Source organism: Melospiza georgiana, chromosome 2 (assembly GCF_028018845.1).
Source record: "Melospiza georgiana isolate bMelGeo1 chromosome 2, bMelGeo1.pri, whole genome shotgun sequence".
Taxonomy (NCBI): domain Eukaryota; kingdom Metazoa; phylum Chordata; class Aves; order Passeriformes; family Passerellidae; genus Melospiza; species Melospiza georgiana.
In genome coordinates, this window is record NC_080431.1 from 40,992,263 (window position 1) to 41,014,933 (window position 22,671).

Consider the following 22,671-nt stretch of genomic DNA (forward strand, 5'->3'; position numbering starts at 1 on the left):
AACACCTAAAACATAATTTTACCTTCTTTCTTACTTCACCAGTTGTTTGAATTGGGTCCAGATGGGGGAGACCATGAGACAGATGGAGACCTCCTTGCTGAGACAGATGTTTTAGCATATGACTGTGCTGCCAGGTAAGATGTTTAGCTTGCCTACTTACACCTGCTTCTTGATCTTTATTTTTACTTCCCTATACACATTTTAGTATCACTTTAAATATCAACAGAGATGGTCTACATCATTAAAATTTTGTAGCAAGTGATGTAAAACACTTGATGTGTGTAGGGAAATAGTAAAACACCAAATTCGTCCCCAAGCCATTACGGTATTTAAGTTAAAAGAAGAAAAATAATCAAATTCTTGCTCTTGTATAAATTCAAGTCAAATCCCATCTTCCTGTGTTGAGACCATAAGACAAAATATTGCAGCAGTTCTTTTGTGGATATGGTTTGATTTAGATATGTGGTAGCTGCTTATTCGTTCTCTGTAATCAAGTAATTTAAATTTCAAATGATAAGTGATTAATTCTTTCAGGTTTAAATCTTATATATCAATCCCCTAAATATATATCCTGTTAATTTTTTTAATGCTTATTGTAATTACTAAGAATTTATGTACAAGTTCTTGTCATTTGCAAACATTTTCTGAAATCAGTATTATATAGTACTTTATAATTAGTACTTTGCTTGCAGTATTGTATATTAGATGTAATTGGGTTTATTTAAGTTAATTGACTTACTTTTTAAAATTAATTTAACTTAATGTCTTCTTACTCTGTTCAGCATTGATACAATTATTCGCAGTTCAAGATCAAGCACAACTCAGGCATTTGTAGGTCCTTCTGAATTATTTTTTAATTACTACAATATTTTTAGATTAAAATTCTTAGATTAAAAGCTTTTGGGTTTTGAATTTAAATAGATACAACTTAATACCATTGTTTCTCAATTTCTTTTTACAATTAGAGTGTAATTTGTTAAAAGTGAATATAAAAATAATTAACATTTTCCAACGTTTACTTCTCCCAGAGAGAAATATGCCATGATGTTTGATGAGCCAGTACTCCTGCAAGCTGGCTGGTGGTATGTAGCCTGGGCAAGAGTGTCAGGACCTAGCAGTGATTGTGGATCTCATGGACAGGCCTCTATTACTACAGATGATGGGTATATTTTTTTCTATGTTTTTATTGAAAAAGAAGAGCTCTAATTAGGCTTGAATAATAACTGGGTTATTTCTCTTTCAGTGTTGTATTTCAGTTTAAAAGTTCCAAGAAATCAAATAATGGTACAGACGTGAATGCAGGGCAGATTCCACAATTATTATACAGGTAATACTTTAACCTCTGGAACAGTGTACTGACATGTTTTTTTTTAATAGAAGTATTAAATTCACTATAACTGTGTTTCATGAAAATACTACTGTATTAAGTGAAGGAAATCAGTATCTGAAAAATGTAGGGAAAACTTAGTGCCTTTGAGAAAAGTAATGAAATTATACCCACGTTCACTTCCTTGCTGTTTTTCTTGCAGTCATGCTGCATGAGTCTGGAGATTTTCATTTACATCCATAGAATCTCACAATAACATTAATAATATTTTTTGCTAGTTGGGAAGTTCTCTATTTGGTCACCCTCACTTTAGGAACTGTATACTCTTAGACAGATGATGTTAATGTAACAAAGCCAAAATCAACAATGAACAATGAAACAACAATGAACAATCAACAATAAGTTACCATAAACTCATTGCCTTGATAAATGTTATGTGTTTTAATAATCAGGAACTCTTTCACTGTGTTGATAGTATATTTTACAGATGTCCTCAGATAGATGCATGACATAAATTTTATATATTTTTGTGTATATAATTCCCCTGGCTTCCACATTGATTCTGAAGGTTAGAATTTTTTTATACCAGTTCTCTTGTCCTTTCTAAGAATGTCCTTTTCAAGGTTCCTCTGCAGAACAGCTCACTTCTGCCAATTACCTTTCTGTCCATAGATGCCCTGTCCTTTCAGGTGAAGGTTTCATTTTGATGTATATGAAGTCCTGGCATGACAAATTCATCATTTAGGTGATTTCTGTAGAGAGATGGCTCTGGCCAAAAGGCAACCAAGCCTTGAGGCCTCTGAAGACCAATGGGTGGCACAAAAGGGAAGATGCTGCAGTGATAGATGCTGTCTGTATTTTTAACCTCCTCATACATTTTCCTTCACAAAACCGGTGTTCTTTTAAGGAGTAGCATTTCTAGTCTTGATGTCATCTGAGGAAATACAGTTGATTCTTGTAATAATTGCATGTAATTAAATCTCAGCCTAGTTTTCAGTTGTTACAGTACTGCCAGTTGGACACAATTCAGGATACTTGGTTACTGGTCTAGAATGATGAGGAAATTGGAGAAAGTTATGTTGAAGGTGAACTTTTTTTTTGAGAATTAAAACTTTTTTCACTTTGGTTCTTTTCCCCAATTGAACAATGAAACCAGTAAAAGCTACAAAAAGTTAAAAACCAAAACAAAACACCGAACCCAATCCAAAATTCTACTAAAAGTGAAAACTGGAGATTTCAAATAAGTTCTAAAATTGTTCTTCCAGGTTGCCAACAAGTGATGGCAGTGCATCCAAAGGAAAACAGCAAACTAGCGAACCTGTACATATTTTAAAGAGATCTTTTGCCAGAACTGTCTCTGTGGTGAGTACTACTGAGAATACTGTGTTTCCTGCAAGTTCATACATGGTTAGGAAACTGAAAACTCTAGATGTGGAAATAATGGTGACTTTGTGCTTGCTTTCTCAAGCAGAAGTTAGGTACACTGATAAGAATATTTTAATTTTTTACTTTTTCTGAAGATTTCACTTTGGTGTTCAACACCAAATACTTTTGTTTTCTGAGGTACAACTTTGTGAAATTACTGACCACATACAATAATAATAGTAGAAACAAAACTTTTTACATCCTCAGATTTTTTGTGAACTACCATGTGCTTCTGTTTAGCTTTCAAGTACTGTAAATGTCATATAGTGTCCATGGTCCTGCTGATCATAACTGATTAAAAACAAAATTAACACAGCCCTGATAATACTTTATGACAAAAATGTATTATGTCAAAAGTCAGTGTTGCACACTTCTGTAGATAAGCAAATAAAGTTTACTGAAAATCTCCATTACAGGTGAATACATTTTTTCTTAAATAATGAGGGGCTTCCACACATAATATTGTAATAAAGCTTATAGATAGATTTTATTATGGTATTGCAGTGAAGTGTCCCCTGCATTCTCAGTGGTTTTTCTTTTTTAATATTCTCAAGCAAATTGGTTGCATGATAGATGTGTATAGACATAAATAAAGATGCTATCTGATTCAGGTAAACATAAAAAAAGATGCTGTTTGTCTTTTGTCTAACGCTGATGCAGAACTGTCATTTTTTGTTTTTTAACACTAAATCTGTCTTGGTATCTATCCTTCATACCCTGAAATAGGAATGCTTTGAGTCTTTGCTGAGCATTCTTCACTGGAGCTGGACAACACTGGTGCTGGGAGTTGAAGAACTTCGTGGGCTGAAGGGTTTCCAGTACACTGCTACTCTTCTGGATTTGGAAAGGTTACGTTTTGTGGGCACTTGCTGCCTGAGATTGCTGAGGGTCTACACCTGTGAAATATACCCAATATCAGGTATTCCTCTCAGTTTCATATTTATTAGCAAATAATCTACAAGAAATTTATTATTTGGTCTAAGTTGTCATGTAGGACATGGTATAAAATAGATTTGCTCACACAGATGGTGTTATTGGAGCATTAAAAGATTTGTCAGAAACAGGAAATTTCCAATTGTCTGCATATCTAAGTATCCTAGTACCACATGTTTGCGCTGTAACCTGTGTATTTTAAAGGTAATTTCCTGTGTGCTTTTGTCAGTTGAGCTGTTTTGCACAGTTTGTATCGTCTTTTTTCCATTTCTCTACATAGTGCTTGCTGTGACAGTGAGCAAATTGGGAATTTGAAAGATTGTGTGTTTTTCATGCCTGTACTTTAACAATGCTCATTAAAGTGCAGTATATATTATAAAAGATCAGAAAAGTGGGAGTTTTTAATGGTCAGGTTTCTTTGATAGAGTTTAACACCCTCTCACTGTTTTATTTTTGGAATTAACTTCTCTGAATGTAGATTCAACAATGTTGCTGAATTCCCCGTTTTTCTATTTGCATGTAAAGTGTGCGTTCTAACATGAAAATATTTCATTATTGTGCATTTAATGCTTCTGTTTGTGTAATCTTCTAGCTACAGCTAAGGCAGTTGTAGAAGAAACCAGCAAACTAGCAGATTGCATTGGAAAAACTAGGACCTTGCTGAGAAAAATTTTATCTGAAGGAGTTGACCATTGCATGGTGAAGCTGGACAATGATCCACAAGGATATCTTAGTCAGCCTCTCAGTCTGTTAGAAGCTGTTCTTCAGGAATGCCATAATACATTTACAGCTTGCTTCCATTCATTCTACCCAACACCAGCTCTCCAGTGGGCATGTCTTTGTGACTTGCTGAACTGTTTGGACCAGGTACATTAAAATGGCTCAAGTAAATATAACAGCTTAGCTTGTCCTTTTGCTCAGATTGAAGCCAAGTAATACTTGAAAATATTACTAAATTTTTGCATTTATTCTGATTTGTGACTCAAGTTCTGTTGTGTTTTGAATTGTTTTTTAAATGATTGGGAGTTGGATTTGTTCCTGGTTTTGTTTGTTTGGAGTGTTCTCTAAATGTAGTTCAATAAGAGCCTTGGAACTTTGTCTTCTTTAACTTTCAAGATTGTCTGTGGGACAATGAAGAAAATTTGTGGTGCTGGTAACTGTCAGCACCTGCTTTTTCAGTGTTGAGGCCATGCCTTTATATGTGCTTACTCTTGCTGCATGTTGCCGAAGAGCATCCATGTAGTATTTTTTATCACTAATACTTGAGTAATTACTCATTACTACAGCACTGCTCTGATCCAGCCAAGTACATGAGAAGCAGCTGGAAATACTATTCTGTAATCAACAACTTTCTTCTTTTGCTTATTGTGAATGACCATCTCACATCTAAACGGTGTAGTTGTTGTTTGCATTGCTTGTGGTGAGCTGTAAACAGTTTGCTGCTTTGCATGAAGATTCATTTAGCATATACAATTTCAAGGAAGAATCTGTTCTTTTATGTATTACTCTAAGTCATTTAATTATAATTGTTAATATAAGAAAAGTCTTGTCTTCAAAGGATACCAAAATTTTCAAAGTAATACTATATGGGTTTATTTTAAAGCATGCCAACCAATAAATTTTAATTACTCCAGTTTTGAAGACCTGAATTCAAGCTTATGAGGGAAGGTAGTGTAAATCCATAGAAAAGCTTTCTCTACATTATTTTTGTTAATTACAGTAAAACTGGAAAGTTCCTTTCTGAGTAGTTTCTCTGTTGTTTCAGTGCAGTGGTGCCATTCTGTTAATTTCTTTTCTGTGTTTAGGATATCCAGGAAGCCAACTTTAAGACCTCCAGCAGTCGGCTCCTTGCAGCGGTGATGTCTGCCCTGTGCCACACGTCGGTGAAGCTGACCTCCATCTTTCCCATCGCCTACGACGGAGAGGCCTTGCTGCGCTCCATGGTTAAACAAGTCAGCACCGAGAACGACTCTGCCCTGGCCCATCGCTTCCCTCTTCTGGTTGCACACATGGAAAAGCTCAGTCAGGTGAGAATGCGTTCTAAAAATCCAATGATTTCTTTCACTTTGCAACAGAAAGCTGTTACGTACCTACACATTTTTACTCGATAAAAATGTACATTAATTGTCCTAAGTGTTTTCTTTCTAAAAGGCTTAGTTCAGAAACTTATTATTTTGTACAATTTTCAACTTTTTGTCTGACATATTCCAACTGTTTCTTCTTTGGGGAATGTCTAAGCAGAGTGGTTCTTAGAATATTAAATTGGAAGAAATATCCTTTGGAGTAGTATTCTGTTGCATTGTGTTTCTGCAGCAATTTTTTCATGTGATCACAAGGAGGAGCATGTAGATAGATTTGATGTTTTGAGGAAGACAACCTTAGTTATAAAAAGCCATGTCCCAAACTGGAGTTTTTAAGGGGGTCAGTAAAGGAATCCCAGTTCGTACTGTTTTAGCAAAAGTTATTAAACAATTTCCTAATCAAGGGCTCTTTAATGCTGTATTGTTGTAGTTCTGATATTTTAGAATTGATTTACAGGAATGAGAAATAAGATGAAATAAGATAGAAGATAAATATTAAAATAAAAGATAATTAGGCAAATGAGACTACTAAACAGTATTCTTCAATTTGGCTGACAATAGGGGTATGAAATTATGAATTGTGCAAGAAAGATAAATAAAGGATAGTTTTAGAATCTACCATTCCCAGAAATTTAGAGCAAAAGATAAGGTAAGAAGTTTTCTACTCTTCATAAGATACGTAGTTTAGCTGGGGGACATACTCCTGTAGGCCATTATTGTGCTAAAAGCTTTCATGGACTTAGAAAGCACCTGTACAAATTAATGAAGGGAAAAAACAACAGGCACTACTAAATGCAAATATAATATTTGTGTCTTGGATACAGCAGCCTCCTAACTGTAAAAGATGGAAAAATGTTCTGTACAGGTTTGCTTTGCTGATTGTCTTCCGTATTTGTTCACTGCTTGGATTTTTTTTTTTTTTTGACATATAAAGAGATAAGAGATAAACCTTGGATTTTCATCTGTTGAGCTGATTTTATTTTTCTTGTTGAAAGCAGTGGATGTCACTGCTAGCCAGAAGACACAATAGATGCCTAAGCTTAGATTGGTTTCATAGACTGCATTCAGCAAAGAAGAGCTGTTTATAATTATCCCATCACTGGTTTGTCTTACCTCTTTGCACAGAAGATTCTTTTTACTAGCACCAAAACAATAAAGCTTCCAAGTCTCTTGTTTAGACACTGCAGAAGAAAATTACATGAACAGTTTCAAATGTCGCTATATGTCCATTGTGTTTTAATGTATGCTTTTAAAGCCCATAGGTTTTATGACTGTATAGTGTATAAAGAGGAGACATCTCCTGGAAAGGACATCTATATCTGGTGTCTTTCCAATTTAATAAAAGACTTGTCACCACCTCATACAGGAAATTAAGGACATCAATCAATTCTTTTGACAAAGGAATACATACTATGAGAGCTTTGAGTATTTTAATCTTTTTTTCATCTTCTAGACATTTCTAATCTTCATGAAGTCACAGATATTTCAATTACCTAATACTCATAATATGTGAAAGTTTGTGTTTTGTTTTTTTTAATAACCATGTCATTTGTCATTGTTTTTGTTTACACTGCAGAGTGAAGAAAATGTTTCAGGGATGACAAGCTTTCGGGAAGTGCTGGAAAAGATGTTGGTCATTGTTGTTTTACCAGTACGGAACAGCCTTAGAAGAGAAAATGAACTTTTCTCTTCACATCTGGTTTCTAATACCTGTGGGTTGCTTGCTAGTATTGTGAGTGAGCTTACAGCATCTGCATTAGGATCTGAGGTAAAGCTGCTCTAAAACAATTTTAGAAATCTTTCAGGACAAACATACTACATATGTGATAGAGGCTAGATGGGTATTTTGTAGGTGTGTAGATCTTTCAGAGATTGTGGAATTCTCTGTTTTGAGTAGTGCAGATGTTTTGTATAGATTTAAAAGCATATACTCACTGTATTAGAGAAGTACTGTAGATAATTAGCTACTTCATTAGTGCTGAAGAATACTAGAGATTGTTTTAAAAAAGGCACAGTTTTTGAGTACTTTGCTTTTTGCCTGCATACTTATGTAGATATACAATTCTTTCAGGAGGCTATAACTTCATTAAATGACAGAAAAGTATTTGACTTTGTTAAAGGCACATCACTGTCTCTGTGCTATCAACAGGCTTTTCTCATAGAAAGAATCAACTTTTGATGACATCTTGATTCAAGTGTTTTTACCATTACGTAACATCTGTTTCTGCCCTCTCTTAATCTTGACTCTACCTAAGGCAGAAATACCTTACCTTTACCTAAGGCAGAAATACCTAACCTTTCTTTCAGTACAGCTAATCTGTATTTTTTGCTAATTTATCCATAAAATATATATTTAAATACTTTAAAATACCGAGTTGGATTTCTGATTATTCCTAGTTAATTTCTAATTATCAGAAATCCTTTCTTTTTAGTCAATATTAAATAGAAAGCTAAATAGTGGCATTTTCTGTGGTTTATGAGTTGACTTTTAAATTTACCCAGTATCTGATAATTCACTTTGCTTTATTAAAGTTGTCTAAAATTTAGCAGTGAATATTTTCTGGCAACTGTATTTAATTTTCTGCAGGTTGATGGACTGAATTCTCTCCATTCTGTCAAATCCACTCCAAACCGATTCACTAAAACAAGTCAGGGAAGAAGCTGGAATACTGGGAATGGATCCCCTGATGCCATATGTTTCTCTGTTGACAAACCTGGTGTAGTTGTAGTAGGATTTTCTGTTTATGGTGGAGGAGGAATTCATGAGTATGAGTTGGAGGTATTAGTTGATGATGTAAGTACTACTTTTGGGAAAACAATTTGAACAAAAGTAACCTCAGAGGTTTTCTTAGAGTATGTTTTACAAAGTGTCATATTCATATTCAGTCTAGACTACCAGTAAAACAGTGCACTGGTAGTAGGATTTTTTGCTTGTGGTGAAGATTTTTGTATTACCACAAGCTTCATACCATATCTAGTAGGATCCTTATCTTGGTTATTGTTGTGAACTCTTCCTTTATTACAAGTAATATTTGAAGTGTCATGGGCTCTTTACTTTCTGGAGATAAATATAAATTAGTACTGTTACCTCTCTGTCAACCATGAATGAAATTAAGAAATGAGGTTATAACCAAAAATAGAAGAAAAGGATGATAGCCTCCCAGCATGATCAGACAGTGGCTACAGATGTTTCATGTGCTGTTGATGTACTCTCTTAGAAGCAGCATAAAACTGTCTTCTGGGTTCTTCTAATGAAACAAAATTATTGTTCTTTTACATACAGTTGTTCACTGTAACTGATGATTCTGATCTCTTCCAAAGGACAAGCATAGGTTACTATGGGAAATTAACCTCTCTGCTCAGTAATTTCCTTTTTAGGGGAAAGGCTTTACTGTTGACTCTGAGCAGGTTTTTCATCTTTTTGTTTGTAATGCCATGTGTAAAAATTTATGCAATGAGACATAAGTTGCACAATTTTGTGTGTCATGTATTTATATTATAAATGTATTAAAATTACTTTGTTTCTTTGAATCAGAGTGATCATACTGGAGATGCAACTCATTCTCATAGATGGACTTCTTTAGAATTGGTTAAAGGAACTTATACCACAGATGATTCTCCTAGTGACATAGCTGAAATCAGACTTGACAAAGTTGTGCCACTGAAGGTAAATAAAATAAAATCACATCTGTGGGTTTCATACAACTTCTTTAGATAACAAAATTGAAGTGCTCAGTGTTTTTTGTTTGGGTTTTTGGATGCACATTCACAAGTTGATCTTGATGTGTTCTTCATAAAGTCTCAACTTCAACCTGTAAATTACAGTTGTTTTAAATTGTTGTAAATTAAAGTTCCAAATCCTTTAGCTAGAAGGAATTAGATCCCAAGTGCATATGATTTTTATAAGTGCATATGATAGATTATAGTTGCCTAGTAATTTTAGAATATTTTTGAAAATGCAACATTTTTTGTGCTACTTGATAGTTAATTTTGTTGGATATCTGCTTGCTCTTAAAGTAATTAGTAGTAATTTTAAGTTATGGTTCATAATTTGGGAACATGGAGCAGCTCTGATTTTGTTTCATGTTGGACCTTTTTTGTTTTATTTCATTTGTAGAGTGCTTTGCGAGACTTTCCAGACTCTCCAGTATTAATGTAAAATATTAACTTTCACATACCATGAAGCCATTAGATATCTGTTTTATACTGTAACCTATTTTTGCTCTCCTTTCTCAGGAAAACGTGAAGTACGCGGTTCGTTTGCGGAATTATGGCAGCCGGACTGCCAATGGAGATGGGGGGATGACCACGGTGCAGTGCCCGGACGGTGTAACGTTCACATTCAGTACGTGCAGTCTGAGCAGCAACGGCACCAACCAAACACGAGGGCAGATCCCACAGATCCTTTATTACAGGTTTGTGTGGTGTAATCATCCGTTTCTAAGAAAAGTCAACGAAACCATCACAGTGCTATTATACCACATCTGTTTTTAACAAGTGATAGAAATAAATGTGTCCAGAGTGTGCTTGTGATGCCTCTTCCAGTTTTGTTTTAGGTTCTCTGTTTTTTTTTTAATTTGACAAATAATGTGATTGTTGACTTCTTATGAGGTCCATTGTTTACTACCTTAAAGCTCTAAATATGAGGAACTCGCACTATTTCAATTTCTGGTTTTTCTGTACTGTAGGAGATATCTGAGAGATTGCTCACTGGCATGTTTATCTCTCCAACTTACTCAGTTCTTCAGTTTCCAAAAAAAATTGCATCAGGTAGTGAAGCAAGGTCTATTTATATAGAAACTCCTCTCTTACTTAGAGGTGAAAGGTATAAAAAGAGAAATTGCGATTGCCTGAAGAAAATCAGCTGAAAAATCTGATGGTCCTGCAGGGGAGCTTTACTTCAGCCTTTCAGGTTGACAGTAGGAATTCACTTGTGGTAATGCTTTTGCAGAAGGCATTGCTTTTGTGTTTGAGGTGCTTACCCTGATTTGTGTAAAGGCAGGATTTTCAAACTGGCAGTACAAGGCTGATTACCAGAAGATGGAAGGAATAAAAGGATCAATGAATAATAATTTACTTTTATCTTTCATTGTGTGAGAAGTACCTACATAATAAAAGATGTAGAAAATACAAAAAAGTAATACTACACCAACTGATGTATTTTAGACTAACAAGCACGTGAACATATATTGCTCTTAAAGTTTTAAAGAAGGTAAAATATGAAGAAACAAAGTGGCCAGCAAAATTATAGTAATAGTATATTTGAAGATATAGGATAGCTCTAAACTACCTTAAAATGTAAGATTGTGCTCAAAGATCCAGCTTGTCAATAAAACCAGTAATTACTTATGAAAGAATGGAATAGCAGTGGTGCAGGTCATGATACTTTGATTTAGTCTCCTGGAAACTTGGACTTCATTATGAAGTATCTTAATTGGAAAGCATCATTATGTAAGAAGGATGAAAGACAAACATGGAGAATATCTATTTTCACTCATAGATTGTCTGCTTTTATACAGGCAAAAGAGAAAATTAAAGAGAAATAACAATTTCTTTGATTTCAGAAAAGCAAAGAACATAATTTCAGTAATGGAAACTCCAAGGCATTCTAACAATGGTAAATTAGCATATGAAAAAACCCCACACCAAAGTCCTGTCTTCAGATCAGAGCAGTCTCAGGTTTTTGAGTTTCAACTGATAAAATTCAAAGAGGCTTTCAAAAGAGTGGTGGTACAACTTGGAACTGTTACAGAATAAATTTTGTTGAAAAAAATTGCACCTGCTATACTGTAATCACAATGTCTTTGTAGTTCATATGGACAAGATAAATTTATTTATTGCATGGTTATGGTTATGGACTTAGTTTGAAGACTGACTGTTTGATATATAATGATTTGAAGTTTTGATTTGCTTACAGCAAAGAAACAAATGTTCAGTCAACTATTGTAGAGCAGCTTGTAAAAGTCACACTTCATTTTGTTTGGAGGCTGCTCAGATATCAACAGAAACTGTTTCTTAGGCATATGAAAGACCACATACAGAAGTTTAACACACTTTGATAAGGGGAGAAAAGTTTTGGAGGAATTTGTTGGAAAAGTACTCAGTTGAATTGCACTTACCATCAGCAGCTAAAAAATTCAAATGAAAAAGGCTTGAGGCTGACAGCAAAGCTACAATTCTAGGACACTTTGAAGAAACATTTTTGTATGAGTCATTGGTTCACATGACAGAGAAGGAGAGATATCCTTGTTCACTGAACTGCTCAAAGTAAAATTTCTTAAAGTTCTGAAGTGCTAGTCCTGAAATAATGCACTGGACAAACGTAATATATCCCAAAGAAAATGGTATATTTTGTTTTACATGTTGACTAAGTGATTTTATTTCTCTGTGCCAAGGCTTAATCACTATCATATTGAAGGGTTGAATTAGTTTGTAATTGTCATTTGATAGCTTTGAAAAAGCAAATCAAACCTTATTGAAATGGCTGCATGCTTGATGTTGTTTAAGAGAGCCTAATTTGACATACAGAGTGGATTTAAAAGAAGGAACTGTTTGTTTGGTCAGTCTTGGGGAAGCCCAAGACCGTTTCAAAGCCATAATTAATCTTTGAAATAAGAAGGGAGAATTTTTGTCTCTTATGAAAATGCAGAAATATCCCTTGAGGAAGTTTTACTTGTTTCTGTGAAGCATTTAACATAGCTCTGTTTTTACCAAGACAGGGAACTGGCTTTGGAAGAGCATAGCAATTAATTGTGTGGTTTAGAAGGCATCTAGAGAAAAAAAGCATTGCAGAAAAATGCTTTTTATACTTTTTGCCAAATGAAGTTCTTGCAAAGGACTAACAGTGACACATTTCCTCCAAAATATCCTCCATGTTTTTTTTGTGGTTTTTTATTCCTTTATCAAAAATTGTTTTGCTTATTCTATGCCAAAAATTAATCAGTAGGTTTTTTTAATGTAATTTTGTATTTGTGAACTTACTTTAACTTAATCCACTGTCCAGGAGTGAGTATGATGGCGATCTGCAGTCACAGCTGTTGAACAAAGCTAATGAAGAGGACAAAAACTGTAGCAGGGCCCTTTCTGTCGTGAGTGCTGTTGTACGAGCAGCCAAAGATTTGTTGCACAGAGCTCTTGCTGTAGATGGTAAGGCTTGAGAAAATTTACTATACTTTTCAAAACTTTACTTTGCTAGCAAGCCATAATAGTAGAATATGACCTGAATACAAGAGCTGTGATGTTTTTTTGCTTTCCAAAGAATATTTTTCTAACCTTTCATTCCTGTGGATATCAAACTATAAGTAACTTTTATATCATTGAGTTATGCTAGTGATAGCATAGTCAGATACTTTGTATAAATTTGCTCATCAATTTAGCAAGCATTGTGATAAAGCTGGTAAGATTCTTTATTTCCTAAAGATATTTTAATGGCAGGTTAGTTGCAGATTTCCTCAGTGTTTAGCACAGATGTTGTCATCAGTAGGACTGGTTAATGTAATTAATATATAAGCACTTAAACATCCCTTTGTGAGAAATGTATGTATCAGCCGTTGTAGCCAAAATGTTCAGAATATTGCATAGTGCTATAAAACTCATTTTGAAGGGCTGGGAGGACTGTTGTGCTAAATTTTATACTGTAGAAAATATGAACACAGTTTCGCAAAATGAGAAAGAATGCAATAAAATAATCCTCTAAGAGAAGGACATTTTTCAACAAAGAACTATATGTAATGATATATTTATCTTGAGTGGACTTGGCAGACTCAGAATTCAGCAGTGCCTAAATAATGGAAATAATTTGAAGTAAAAATAGTCTGAGAAATAGAAGTTTAACTTACAAGGGGCAAACCAGAAAAATAAGATGTGCTTTGAACCAAAGCATGTTTATTAATAATACCTCTGTTCTAATTATCTTTATTTAGCTGAAGACATTCCAGAGTTACTCAGCTCTTCCAGTCTGTTTTCAATGCTGCTTCCCCTCATCATAGCCTACATAGGACCAGTGGCAGCAGCTATTCCCAAGGTATGCTCCTCAAGAGAAATTACTGAAGAAATGTATCAATGTAGTAATTCAAGGAAAATGTTAACTCTGAAAATTTGACCATTTTGATTTCTTACTATTCTCTAAATTAGGGGTTTATATTTAATGAGTCATGAATTTTCCATGAGACAAGAATTTAAAAAAACATGTAATGACCTTTTTTTTAACTTGACTTGAAAACATGGTAACAAAAATACCTTAAGGAAGCAGAGAAATATGAGAGGCTTTACTAGTAGGAAAAGATAAGGAATGAAGAGAATGTAATTTACAACTCATTGATGAACACTGGGGAGATGAAATGGTTTTTTTATGTTATATAAATATTATTTTTACAGTAAAGAGCGGAAGCATTTTCTCATTAAATTAAGATTATTTCTGTCAAACTTAGTGTTAGAAAGATGTCAGCTGTAAATAAAGGAACATTTCTTTCCAGTGCCATGGCATTTCTTGCTTGTGCCTGGTCTGGGACACTCTTGAGATCTGCTATTAGATCTACAAATGTCAATAATCCTTAGCTAGTATACACTATTACCTTTTATTGCTTTCTCATGAGCTGTAACATGTTTTCTGACTTCTTTTCAAGGGGGAGGAAATAGAGCTGACCACTTAAAATCTAGCAGACATGTCATGAAAGACAGTGTCAGAATTTAGTTACCTTGTTTCTTCATGGAACTGAGATTTGAAATAACCAAGTGTTTTGCTGTAGAAGTGTTCATCTGCTTAGAAAATGTAGTGAAGATCACAGAGAGCATAATATTAATATTAAAATAAATATTAATATGGTTATAGAGTATAACTGGATTTTGGCTTTAGTATGGTATTTACTTTTGTGAACTTGTGCTTCCTGTTTGTTAATGCTCAAGATTTTAGTAGAAGCTATTTTAGGGAAAGGATATCACAGTTACATGCAGATTCTTGTTTCAGCTTTGGCAGGGCTCCAAGAGAAGATTAATGTACTGCTGCTTTTTCTGTTAGGATTGTGTAGATGCAGAATTGCAAAATGATTTAATGAACTGTTACTAGTGATATTCTGAGAATGTTCATACAACCACTGAAGAGAAATGGAAGTATTAGAGTATTGTTTTCACCGACTTATAAGACGTTCTAATAACACATGTGATGTTATGTTACAGGTTGCTGTTGAGGTCTTTGGCCTGGTACAACAGCTGCTTCCTTCTGTGGCAGTCCTGAATCAGAAATACGCCCCTCCAGCTTTTAACCCAAATCAGTCTACAGACAGCACCACTGGAAACCAGCCAGAGCAAGGGCTTTCAGCTTGTACTACCTCCAATCACTATGCTGTTGTTGAAAGTGAGCACCCCTATAAACCTGCCTCTGTTACACACTATAAGGTGAGCACCATTTCTAAGTGCACATGCTGCTTCTTAAAAGCTTTACACATGAGTTTTCTGAGTCAGCGTTTGCTATCTGAAAAATTGTTGCCGTGCATGATCATTAATATTCTCTAATATAGAAGACATTGTATTATTGCTGTACTGGTTTTTGGACAAAAGTCTACATCAAGTGTAGTGGAAAATAGTGAAGTTTTAACCCCCTAATTCAGGTATCTGCTCTAAATCCCTAAATTTGCATAGTCTTAGATTTTTCTGCTGTCATGCAGAGTTTCTTTGCTCTAACTGTAGAAGTTGTGAAGTTCAAAGTCTTTATGTATAGAGTATATAATCACATACCAGATTTTCTTACCTAATGCTTAAACAGTGTTTTGTAAGAATACATAAAGTCAGTCCTAGTCAAATTAACGTCCAGAAGTAGCAAACCTATAATCTAGAGCCTGAACAGGACATAAATTATTATTCTACTATTCCAGTGCTTGTCCTGTGAGACAGCAAGACATCCACTGCAGAAAGTGTAGCTACCATGTGGGCATCTTGGTGCCATAGTGCTTACTTTTGTCCTAAAAGTTTATGGAGCATGTCTAAAGCCTTGTGTTTAGTAGTTACTGCATTTGAATTTCTGTAGCTATATGCTATTGTACTGCAGGCCACATTCACTAGTGGAATTCAGCTGCTCTGTACTTTTCTGGGATTGCACAAAACAGATGTTCATTACGTTTGTTGAAGTTTGAGTTTGAAAAAGGTATCTGAGAGTTCAGTATGCATAGTAGTCAGTGGTTGTTTTGTTTAATGAACCTGTGCAGAATTCTTAAAAGCACAAGTGGTGCCAGTGCAAATGCTTAAACAGAATATTAAGTTATAACACAGGGTTCTAATTGTGTAAAGTGCAGAGCATTTCAGGTGTACATAAATTTCAAGGAATAAATTAGATTAATGTCATTTTAAAAAATAGCAAAACAATTCTGCAGGATTATGTAATTAAATTGCTTCTGTAGACTAAATCAGAGTTAAGACCAAATGCAAATGAAGAAGTAAATGTAAAAAAAAAAAAAACAAAATGCCGAGAACCCCAAAAGCTGGGACATGATTAACCTGTTGCTTTGTTGTAGGTGACTTTTCCTGAATGTGTCAGGTGGATAACAATAGAGTTTGACACTCAGTGTGGCACTGCTCAGTCAGAGGATGTTCTTCGTTTACTAATTCCTGTCAGAATTGCACAGAGCCTGGGATTTGGACCAAAGCATACCTCTGTTCATGAGAACCTTAATTCATGGATAGAACTGAAAAAGTTCTCTGGATCTTCAGGATGGCCTACCATGGTGTTGGTATTGCCAGGTAATGCATAGATACTGATGTAATTACTGGTAATGTGTGTTACTGCAATAGTTGAAGGAAGTTTGATTTTTCTGCAGAATTATTTTGGCAAACAAAGTTAAAGAAGGGTCTTTATCCCAGCTGGCAAGTAAATTATGTCTGTAGTAGATTTCTTGCTTGAAGTATTGATCTGCTTGTTTTTCCCATGGTTTTAATTACATTTTACATCTAAAGGCTGGGTTTCATATATACTTATGTAAAATAAACACACAAAAAGAGGAGGAATATATTATTAATTTAATTTATCCTTTTACTTCTCTAAGGGAATGAAGCACTTTTTTCTCTGGAGACTGCATCAGACTATGTGAAAGATGAAAAAGCTTGTTTTTATGGCTTCAAATGTTATGCAATTGGATATGAATTTAGTCCAGGAAGTGATGAGGTAAGGGAAAAAGTGAGTTAGTTATAATTGCTTCACCTAATAAATCACCAAATGAATTTTTGGATGGTAAAAAAATTTGTATTTCTACTTATGGCTGAGTGAAATTAGCAAAATATTTTTAGATTATTTCTATAAAAGTAATAACATTTTTTGGTAAGGGCATTATTAATTTGGAATTCTTTAATGAGGATACTACTGAAATGGCTTTTTGTGTGGTTTGTGGCACTCTGCAAAAACATAGTGTGGTTTTATCTTGTATGTCAGTGGGATATAAGATTTCCTGAAATTCTGGCCTTCTCTTGCATCAGAGATCCAAGATGTGAGGCTTTTTACTGTCACTGCCTGTTGAATGACATACTTGCATTATTTTCCAGTGCCCACTTACAGCAGAACTCTCAGACTCCTTTGAAATGCTGTGTGCATTTAGCCTTCCACCGGTTTTACCCAGTGGTCTCCTCATTTTACCATTAAGGACATGAGTCATCTCCACCACTGTTTATTGCAAAGGGAAGATCAGATTTCATCACATCTTTGATCCAATTCTTTCTTTTGGCTTATTTTAAGAGATTACTGAAAACACTTAATATGTTTTATACTACATCCAGAAAAATAAGTCTTCCCTTGTCCTGGGAGTCTTTGGCCCTGTTCCTTCATGTGGATTTTGCAAGGTCTGCATCTTGCTTACACTACAACCCTCACAGAAGATTTACCTCATCTTATTCTGGATTTTACTCAAGCTAAATCATGTCTTCAGATTTTCAGAATGTCAGGTTCTTTGGAATTTCTTTACATATCAGATAAGAACACATACCATAATATTATCTGTGGTGGTACTGGCTTTCAGCAGATTCAGATTTATAATTCCTACAGATGATCTAATTAGTCTGTGTTTTTTTAAGCAAAAGTTATTTCTATTCAAAAATACCCATGTAGATTCATATGTCATTCTTTTTCTTCAAAGCTTTTACAAACAAAGCTGCTTGGCATGTTTTTAATGCTCAGTGCTAAAACATGCTAGCCAGCACCTTAAGTCAATCATCTAAAGAGTAGTTATAACTAATTTTTTTCAGACATACCTTTTTATTCTAAAAATTTTGGTACTGTCCTGTATCACAGCAAAACACGGCAGTAGCTGTATGACAAGAAATATATTGCTGAGAGGCTTCAAAGTGGGACATAGAGTATTTCTTAATATAAAACATTGTCATAAAAATGTATTTATTGTCCTATTTTCTGAGACACTAATTTTTTAATTTTTTTTTTTAATTTAAAGGGTATTATTCAGCTGGAGAAAGAGCTGGCAAATTTAGGAGGATCGTGTGCAGCAGCTTTGATGAAGAAAGATTTAGCACTTCCTATTGGTAAGAACATACTTCATTTTTTCATCTTTGTTTTCTGAATTAGTATATTCAAATCTTATTGTTGCTTTTAATTAGAGATAATACAAAATTGTGTCTTCAAAGTGAATTACTCAAACAAAGCTGGCAGTGTTTTCTACTTACCTTTTTCCCTTTGTGTGTATATGGGGAGGAGGGAGACCTGGTCATGTAAATTTGAATGACTTCACCCCATCCACAGGTAGTGTATGACTCTGTGAGCTGTGTCCCACAGTTTCCTCACGGTACTTCATAAATGTGCAGGTATCATCTTTGTATTTCTCTTTCCCCGTTTTTTTTTTCTCCCCACATGTCGCACGTCTCTGTATGAAAAAATACCTGCAGCATTGAATTGCAAAACTTTAAATTACTGTTTTAAAGTTGAAAGTGACCATTTTGTCTGTAGACCTTATAGTATTTCTACTGTAGCTTTTTTTTTTTTACAATTAGAAAAGAGATCTCATACTTTTGGAGCAGATGCTGCAAATAGAGGTTTATAGTAACCCATTGCAGTTTAATATGCAAGGAAAAATGAGTTTGTGGAAATTAGTGGATAGGGAGATGAAATTAGAACTTCTAATGATGCAGCTGTGTTATGAGTACTATAATTTCTCTTTATTAGCATCAGCATATAGGAAAAACAGGCTCATAATTTATAATAGGTTATCTCTGATCATTTTAATTTAGGGGCACAAATCAAAGCTCAGATACTGTTACTCTGGAAGCATGGATTAATGAGCAGGGGAGCTCTGATCAGTGTGGAGTTTTCATAACAAAACCTTCTTTGTATTTTTAATTGAATATTTTGCTCATGTATTTAGATTGTTTACAAATTTCTTACTTTGTTGTAAGGAAGCACCTCAATTGCACTAGAGATCTGTATTTTGCTCTCCAAAGTACAGGCAGTTCTTCAGGTTAATTAGTGCCCTCCTCTCTTATTCCTCAAGCTCCTTAGTTTTGTTGACTTCTCTTAGTTTTGCTGTTCTGTGCAACAACAACAAAAAGATTGAAATCCTCAAAACTTAATCTCCCATATTTTGCAATACTTTGTACTTCTCTCTTGGGAGCTTTTTATGTTTGTTCTGTTAAAATGCCTGAAATAAGATAGATTGACTTTATGCTATCCCATAGAAATTTGAAGTAAAATATGCTGTGAAGTTACCTGTGCAGTCACAGCTGCATACAAATGTGGTGGTTTATGATCTGTGAGAGAGGCGGGGTAGGTGCATTGCTGCTAAGGAGCTTCTTGATGACTGATGTAATGGCAGTTGATTTGTCTGACTGTTTATCTAACATCAACTCGAGAACTTCAACCAAGTCTCTTAATGTTGCTGGTAGGATTACTGTGCTTGTGCTATAGAAGTGTATTGTTTCTCTCCAAACCACTAGACCCTCTGAGTAAACAAAACTAGGGAATTGTAGCCAACAGTGGTAGTATTTGCAAATGGAAACTACTGTGCAGCCTTTTAAAATGGTTTTCAGTTGTGTGTAATTATGCTTTGAGTGTTTTGCTTGGTGTCTCAGAAAAACATTGTGGCAGAAAAAGTGGTAAAGCTGTGGTTTTCTAGAGCAACATTTATATGCCTTAGTATCGGACCTTTTTTTCCTTTTTCTGCATCCTAGGTTATGTATTTTCTACCTTTTTGCTGCAAGTGAAATGCTTCTTTAATACTGTCATTCCTAATCTGCAGAGCCCTTTTATCTTACTTGTGGAAGAGTGTTCCTTAAGGAAAACCTACATAGAATAACAGAATCAATAATCATATGAAAGACTTCCTTGTAATGCACACACACAGGAAGGTTTTTAGTAGACTTTTCAAACTTTGTTATAATTTCTACAGTTTTACTTTTTAGTAATTTTCATAGTGAGTATAATCAGTGTGCAAAGTCAAATATTTGTGGGAGTATTCCTCTAGAAATATTAGAAATAAAAGTGTTTTGAAGGACCTGACAAGGTTAAGCCTATTTTGCTCTGAAGGAAGATGGACCAGAAAGTGATTTCTTCATATATTAGGAAAAGTATCTTTGAGAGTTACGCCCAAATAGTGTTAAAGTTACCATGTTCACATGGTTCATCTCCTTCTTGCCGCTTCAAGATGTGAATTTAAGATGCTTCCTCCCAAGAGAGAGATCTGGTCTGTGACCAAGATCTGACTTCAACAGCAGTGTGAAATTGGTTTATGTATTTTGTATTAATACATTCTTAATTGTATCAAATCTGGCAGTAGTTTATTTCTGAGGGCAGTTTTTAGATGTCTTTATTTCTTTGAATTTTAAAAATTGCCTTGGAACTTGGTTTTCTTATTTCTCTCTCTTCTAACTAGTAGAATTGCCTGGCATGTTTTTAAAAGAGAGTAGAAATATGGTTACCTTTTCTGTTTCACCCTTCTGTTAAAAGACTGTGTTTGGCAATTCTAGTCATCCTGGAATCAGGCTTTGGAGTTGGATTTGTGAGAAAGTATGTAATAATTTGTGAGAAAGTATGTGTAATAGTATGTATTTGAGTTTTGTGTTTTAGGAAGAATCATAATTTATGAAATTGTGCAGGGTTTTTTAGGCTTTCAAATAATTTTACAAAGGTAAGCTCTTAAAAGGGAGCAGTTGTTGCATACTTAGAGATGCTGCTTCCCATAAACCATCTCAAAATCTTTCTGAAAGTATCTAGTCACATCCAAAGACTTGCCATACATAGTGCCTTGGAGATTAAAAGAGAAGCACCAAATTTTTGTTCTCTGTAACTTTCGTTGTTCATTTGTGTGTGCCCTGAACTACACTATACTGCATGTTTACTATGTTATTTATAAATATTAATATTTCCGCTGCTGATTGAATAGTATGATACATCATTATGCAGACTTGAAATCTGTAGTATAAAAAGCTTCACAAAACAGAATTGAATCTCATATTCTGCAGTATGTAGATAATATAACTATGTAGATAATATAACTGGTTTATTTTTCCAGCAGGTAGTGAGTTTGAAGAGGATCTTGAGATACTTGAAGAGGCTGCCTTACAGGTATGCTGCTGCTTTTTATCCGTTGCAATGCACTTAAGCACGTAATTGCATTGAAACTGACTGCTACAGACAAAAATAGTTTGTAAGGCTTTTATAGTAGAATGGAATCCAGTTTATTATTTGATAGTTTAAGAAAGTCATACAGAATTTTAGTATTTAAACGAAATCATTTTTATAATGAATCTGCTTGGAAAAAAATACATGCAATGTCACATTGAACATTATATGACCAAATATTTCAAAATATCTATTTGGCTGAAGTTGCAGTATTTGGCAAGTTTTAAATGTTACCAAAACCAATCTTTTACATGTCTTTGTAATGACAGAAATAAAATAACTTTTTCAGCTGAGCAGTGATGTTAATCAAGTCTCAAATAATACAATTGCAGTTTGTTCTGATTTGCTGATGGTCTTTTGTTGAGTACAATGGGAGTTAATGGTGAATCTCCCTCAACTCAAGGTCATTCAACCTCTTTTGGCATAAATTATTGTTTAATAGACTGAGATGGCTTTTTTTTAAAGCTTTTATGAGGGTAGAATTTATTCTTCTTGAATGGTTTTAAATGCTCAAAATATTTTTACCAATTGTGTCACATTATGGGAAAATGTGAACATGTTACTGAAAAGTTGTTCTATGTCTCTCTTTTCACCCTCAACCTCTGCCAAAAAAACCAAAAAGGTGTGCAAAGCTCACTCAGGCATTCTTGGGAAAGGCTTGGCACTGTCTCACTCCCCAACCATTTTGGAAGCTCTCGAAGGAAGCCTTCCCCTGCAGGTACAAAGCAATGAGCAGTCATTTCTTGAAGATTTCATTGCTTGTGTACCAGGATCAAGTGGTGGACGACTTGCAAGGTAAAACTGCACTGTTGCTTGTCCTTCTAACTGGCTATAGAACTGTCATGGTTATTTTAAGTATTAGTTGAATAAAACTGTTTGGCTATGCTGATTCCATTAGTACATTAGTTAAAAGCATGTAGGCATTCAGAAGTTCTGTGTCTTTTCTTAGCTCTGTGTCACATTTGTGCAGAGTAAGAATTGGTCTTTTGGAGGATGTAAGAGATTTTAATGTTGGATGGTTTTCTTTGCTCTAGGTGGCTGCAGCCAGATTCATATGCTGATCCTCAAAAAACATCATTGATTTTGAATAAGGATGACATCCGGTGTGGTTGGCCAACTGTTATTACAGTACAAACAAAAGACCAGTATGGGGAAGTTGTTCATGTTCCTAATATGAAGGTGATTATTGTAATCTTGGCTGTTCTGCTTAAACTTGTTGTCTTTTAGTTTTTGTTGTAGGTATTCCACAGAATACTCTTGTATAGGACAGAAAGTGGCACTCTTAAATTCATTGTAATCAGACT

The 22,671-nt window shown here is 34.6% G+C and overlaps 1 protein-coding gene across 10 annotated transcripts in view; it reads left to right on the plus strand.

Annotated features, from left to right (window-relative positions):
- Window positions 1–22,671, plus strand: part of MYCBP2 (MYC binding protein 2) — a 175,914-nt gene that overhangs the window by 85,800 nt on the left and 67,443 nt on the right. For 7 of the 10 annotated variants that reach the window (XM_058018892.1, XM_058018894.1, XM_058018897.1 and 4 more), the window contains 20 exons: window positions 43–134; window positions 1,029–1,163; window positions 1,244–1,327; window positions 2,593–2,689; window positions 3,479–3,671; window positions 4,278–4,552; window positions 5,491–5,712; window positions 7,343–7,534; window positions 8,354–8,560; window positions 9,302–9,433; window positions 10,003–10,181; window positions 12,770–12,912; window positions 13,689–13,789; window positions 14,941–15,159; window positions 16,272–16,497; window positions 16,800–16,918; window positions 18,192–18,279; window positions 21,258–21,310; window positions 21,990–22,162; window positions 22,402–22,546. In XM_058018892.1, coding sequence (XP_057874875.1) covers window positions 43–134; window positions 1,029–1,163; window positions 1,244–1,327; window positions 2,593–2,689; window positions 3,479–3,671; window positions 4,278–4,552; window positions 5,491–5,712; window positions 7,343–7,534; window positions 8,354–8,560; window positions 9,302–9,433; window positions 10,003–10,181; window positions 12,770–12,912; window positions 13,689–13,789; window positions 14,941–15,159; window positions 16,272–16,497; window positions 16,800–16,918; window positions 18,192–18,279; window positions 21,258–21,310; window positions 21,990–22,162; window positions 22,402–22,546 — 3,075 coding nt within the window. The remainder of the gene's footprint in view (window positions 1–42; window positions 135–1,028; window positions 1,164–1,243; window positions 1,328–2,592; window positions 2,690–3,478; window positions 3,672–4,277; window positions 4,553–5,490; window positions 5,713–7,342; window positions 7,535–8,353; window positions 8,561–9,301; window positions 9,434–10,002; window positions 10,182–12,769; window positions 12,913–13,688; window positions 13,790–14,940; window positions 15,160–16,271; window positions 16,498–16,799; window positions 16,919–18,191; window positions 18,280–21,257; window positions 21,311–21,989; window positions 22,163–22,401; window positions 22,547–22,671) is intronic. The other 3 variants (XM_058018893.1, XM_058018901.1, XM_058018898.1) reach the window with 1 other exon arrangement.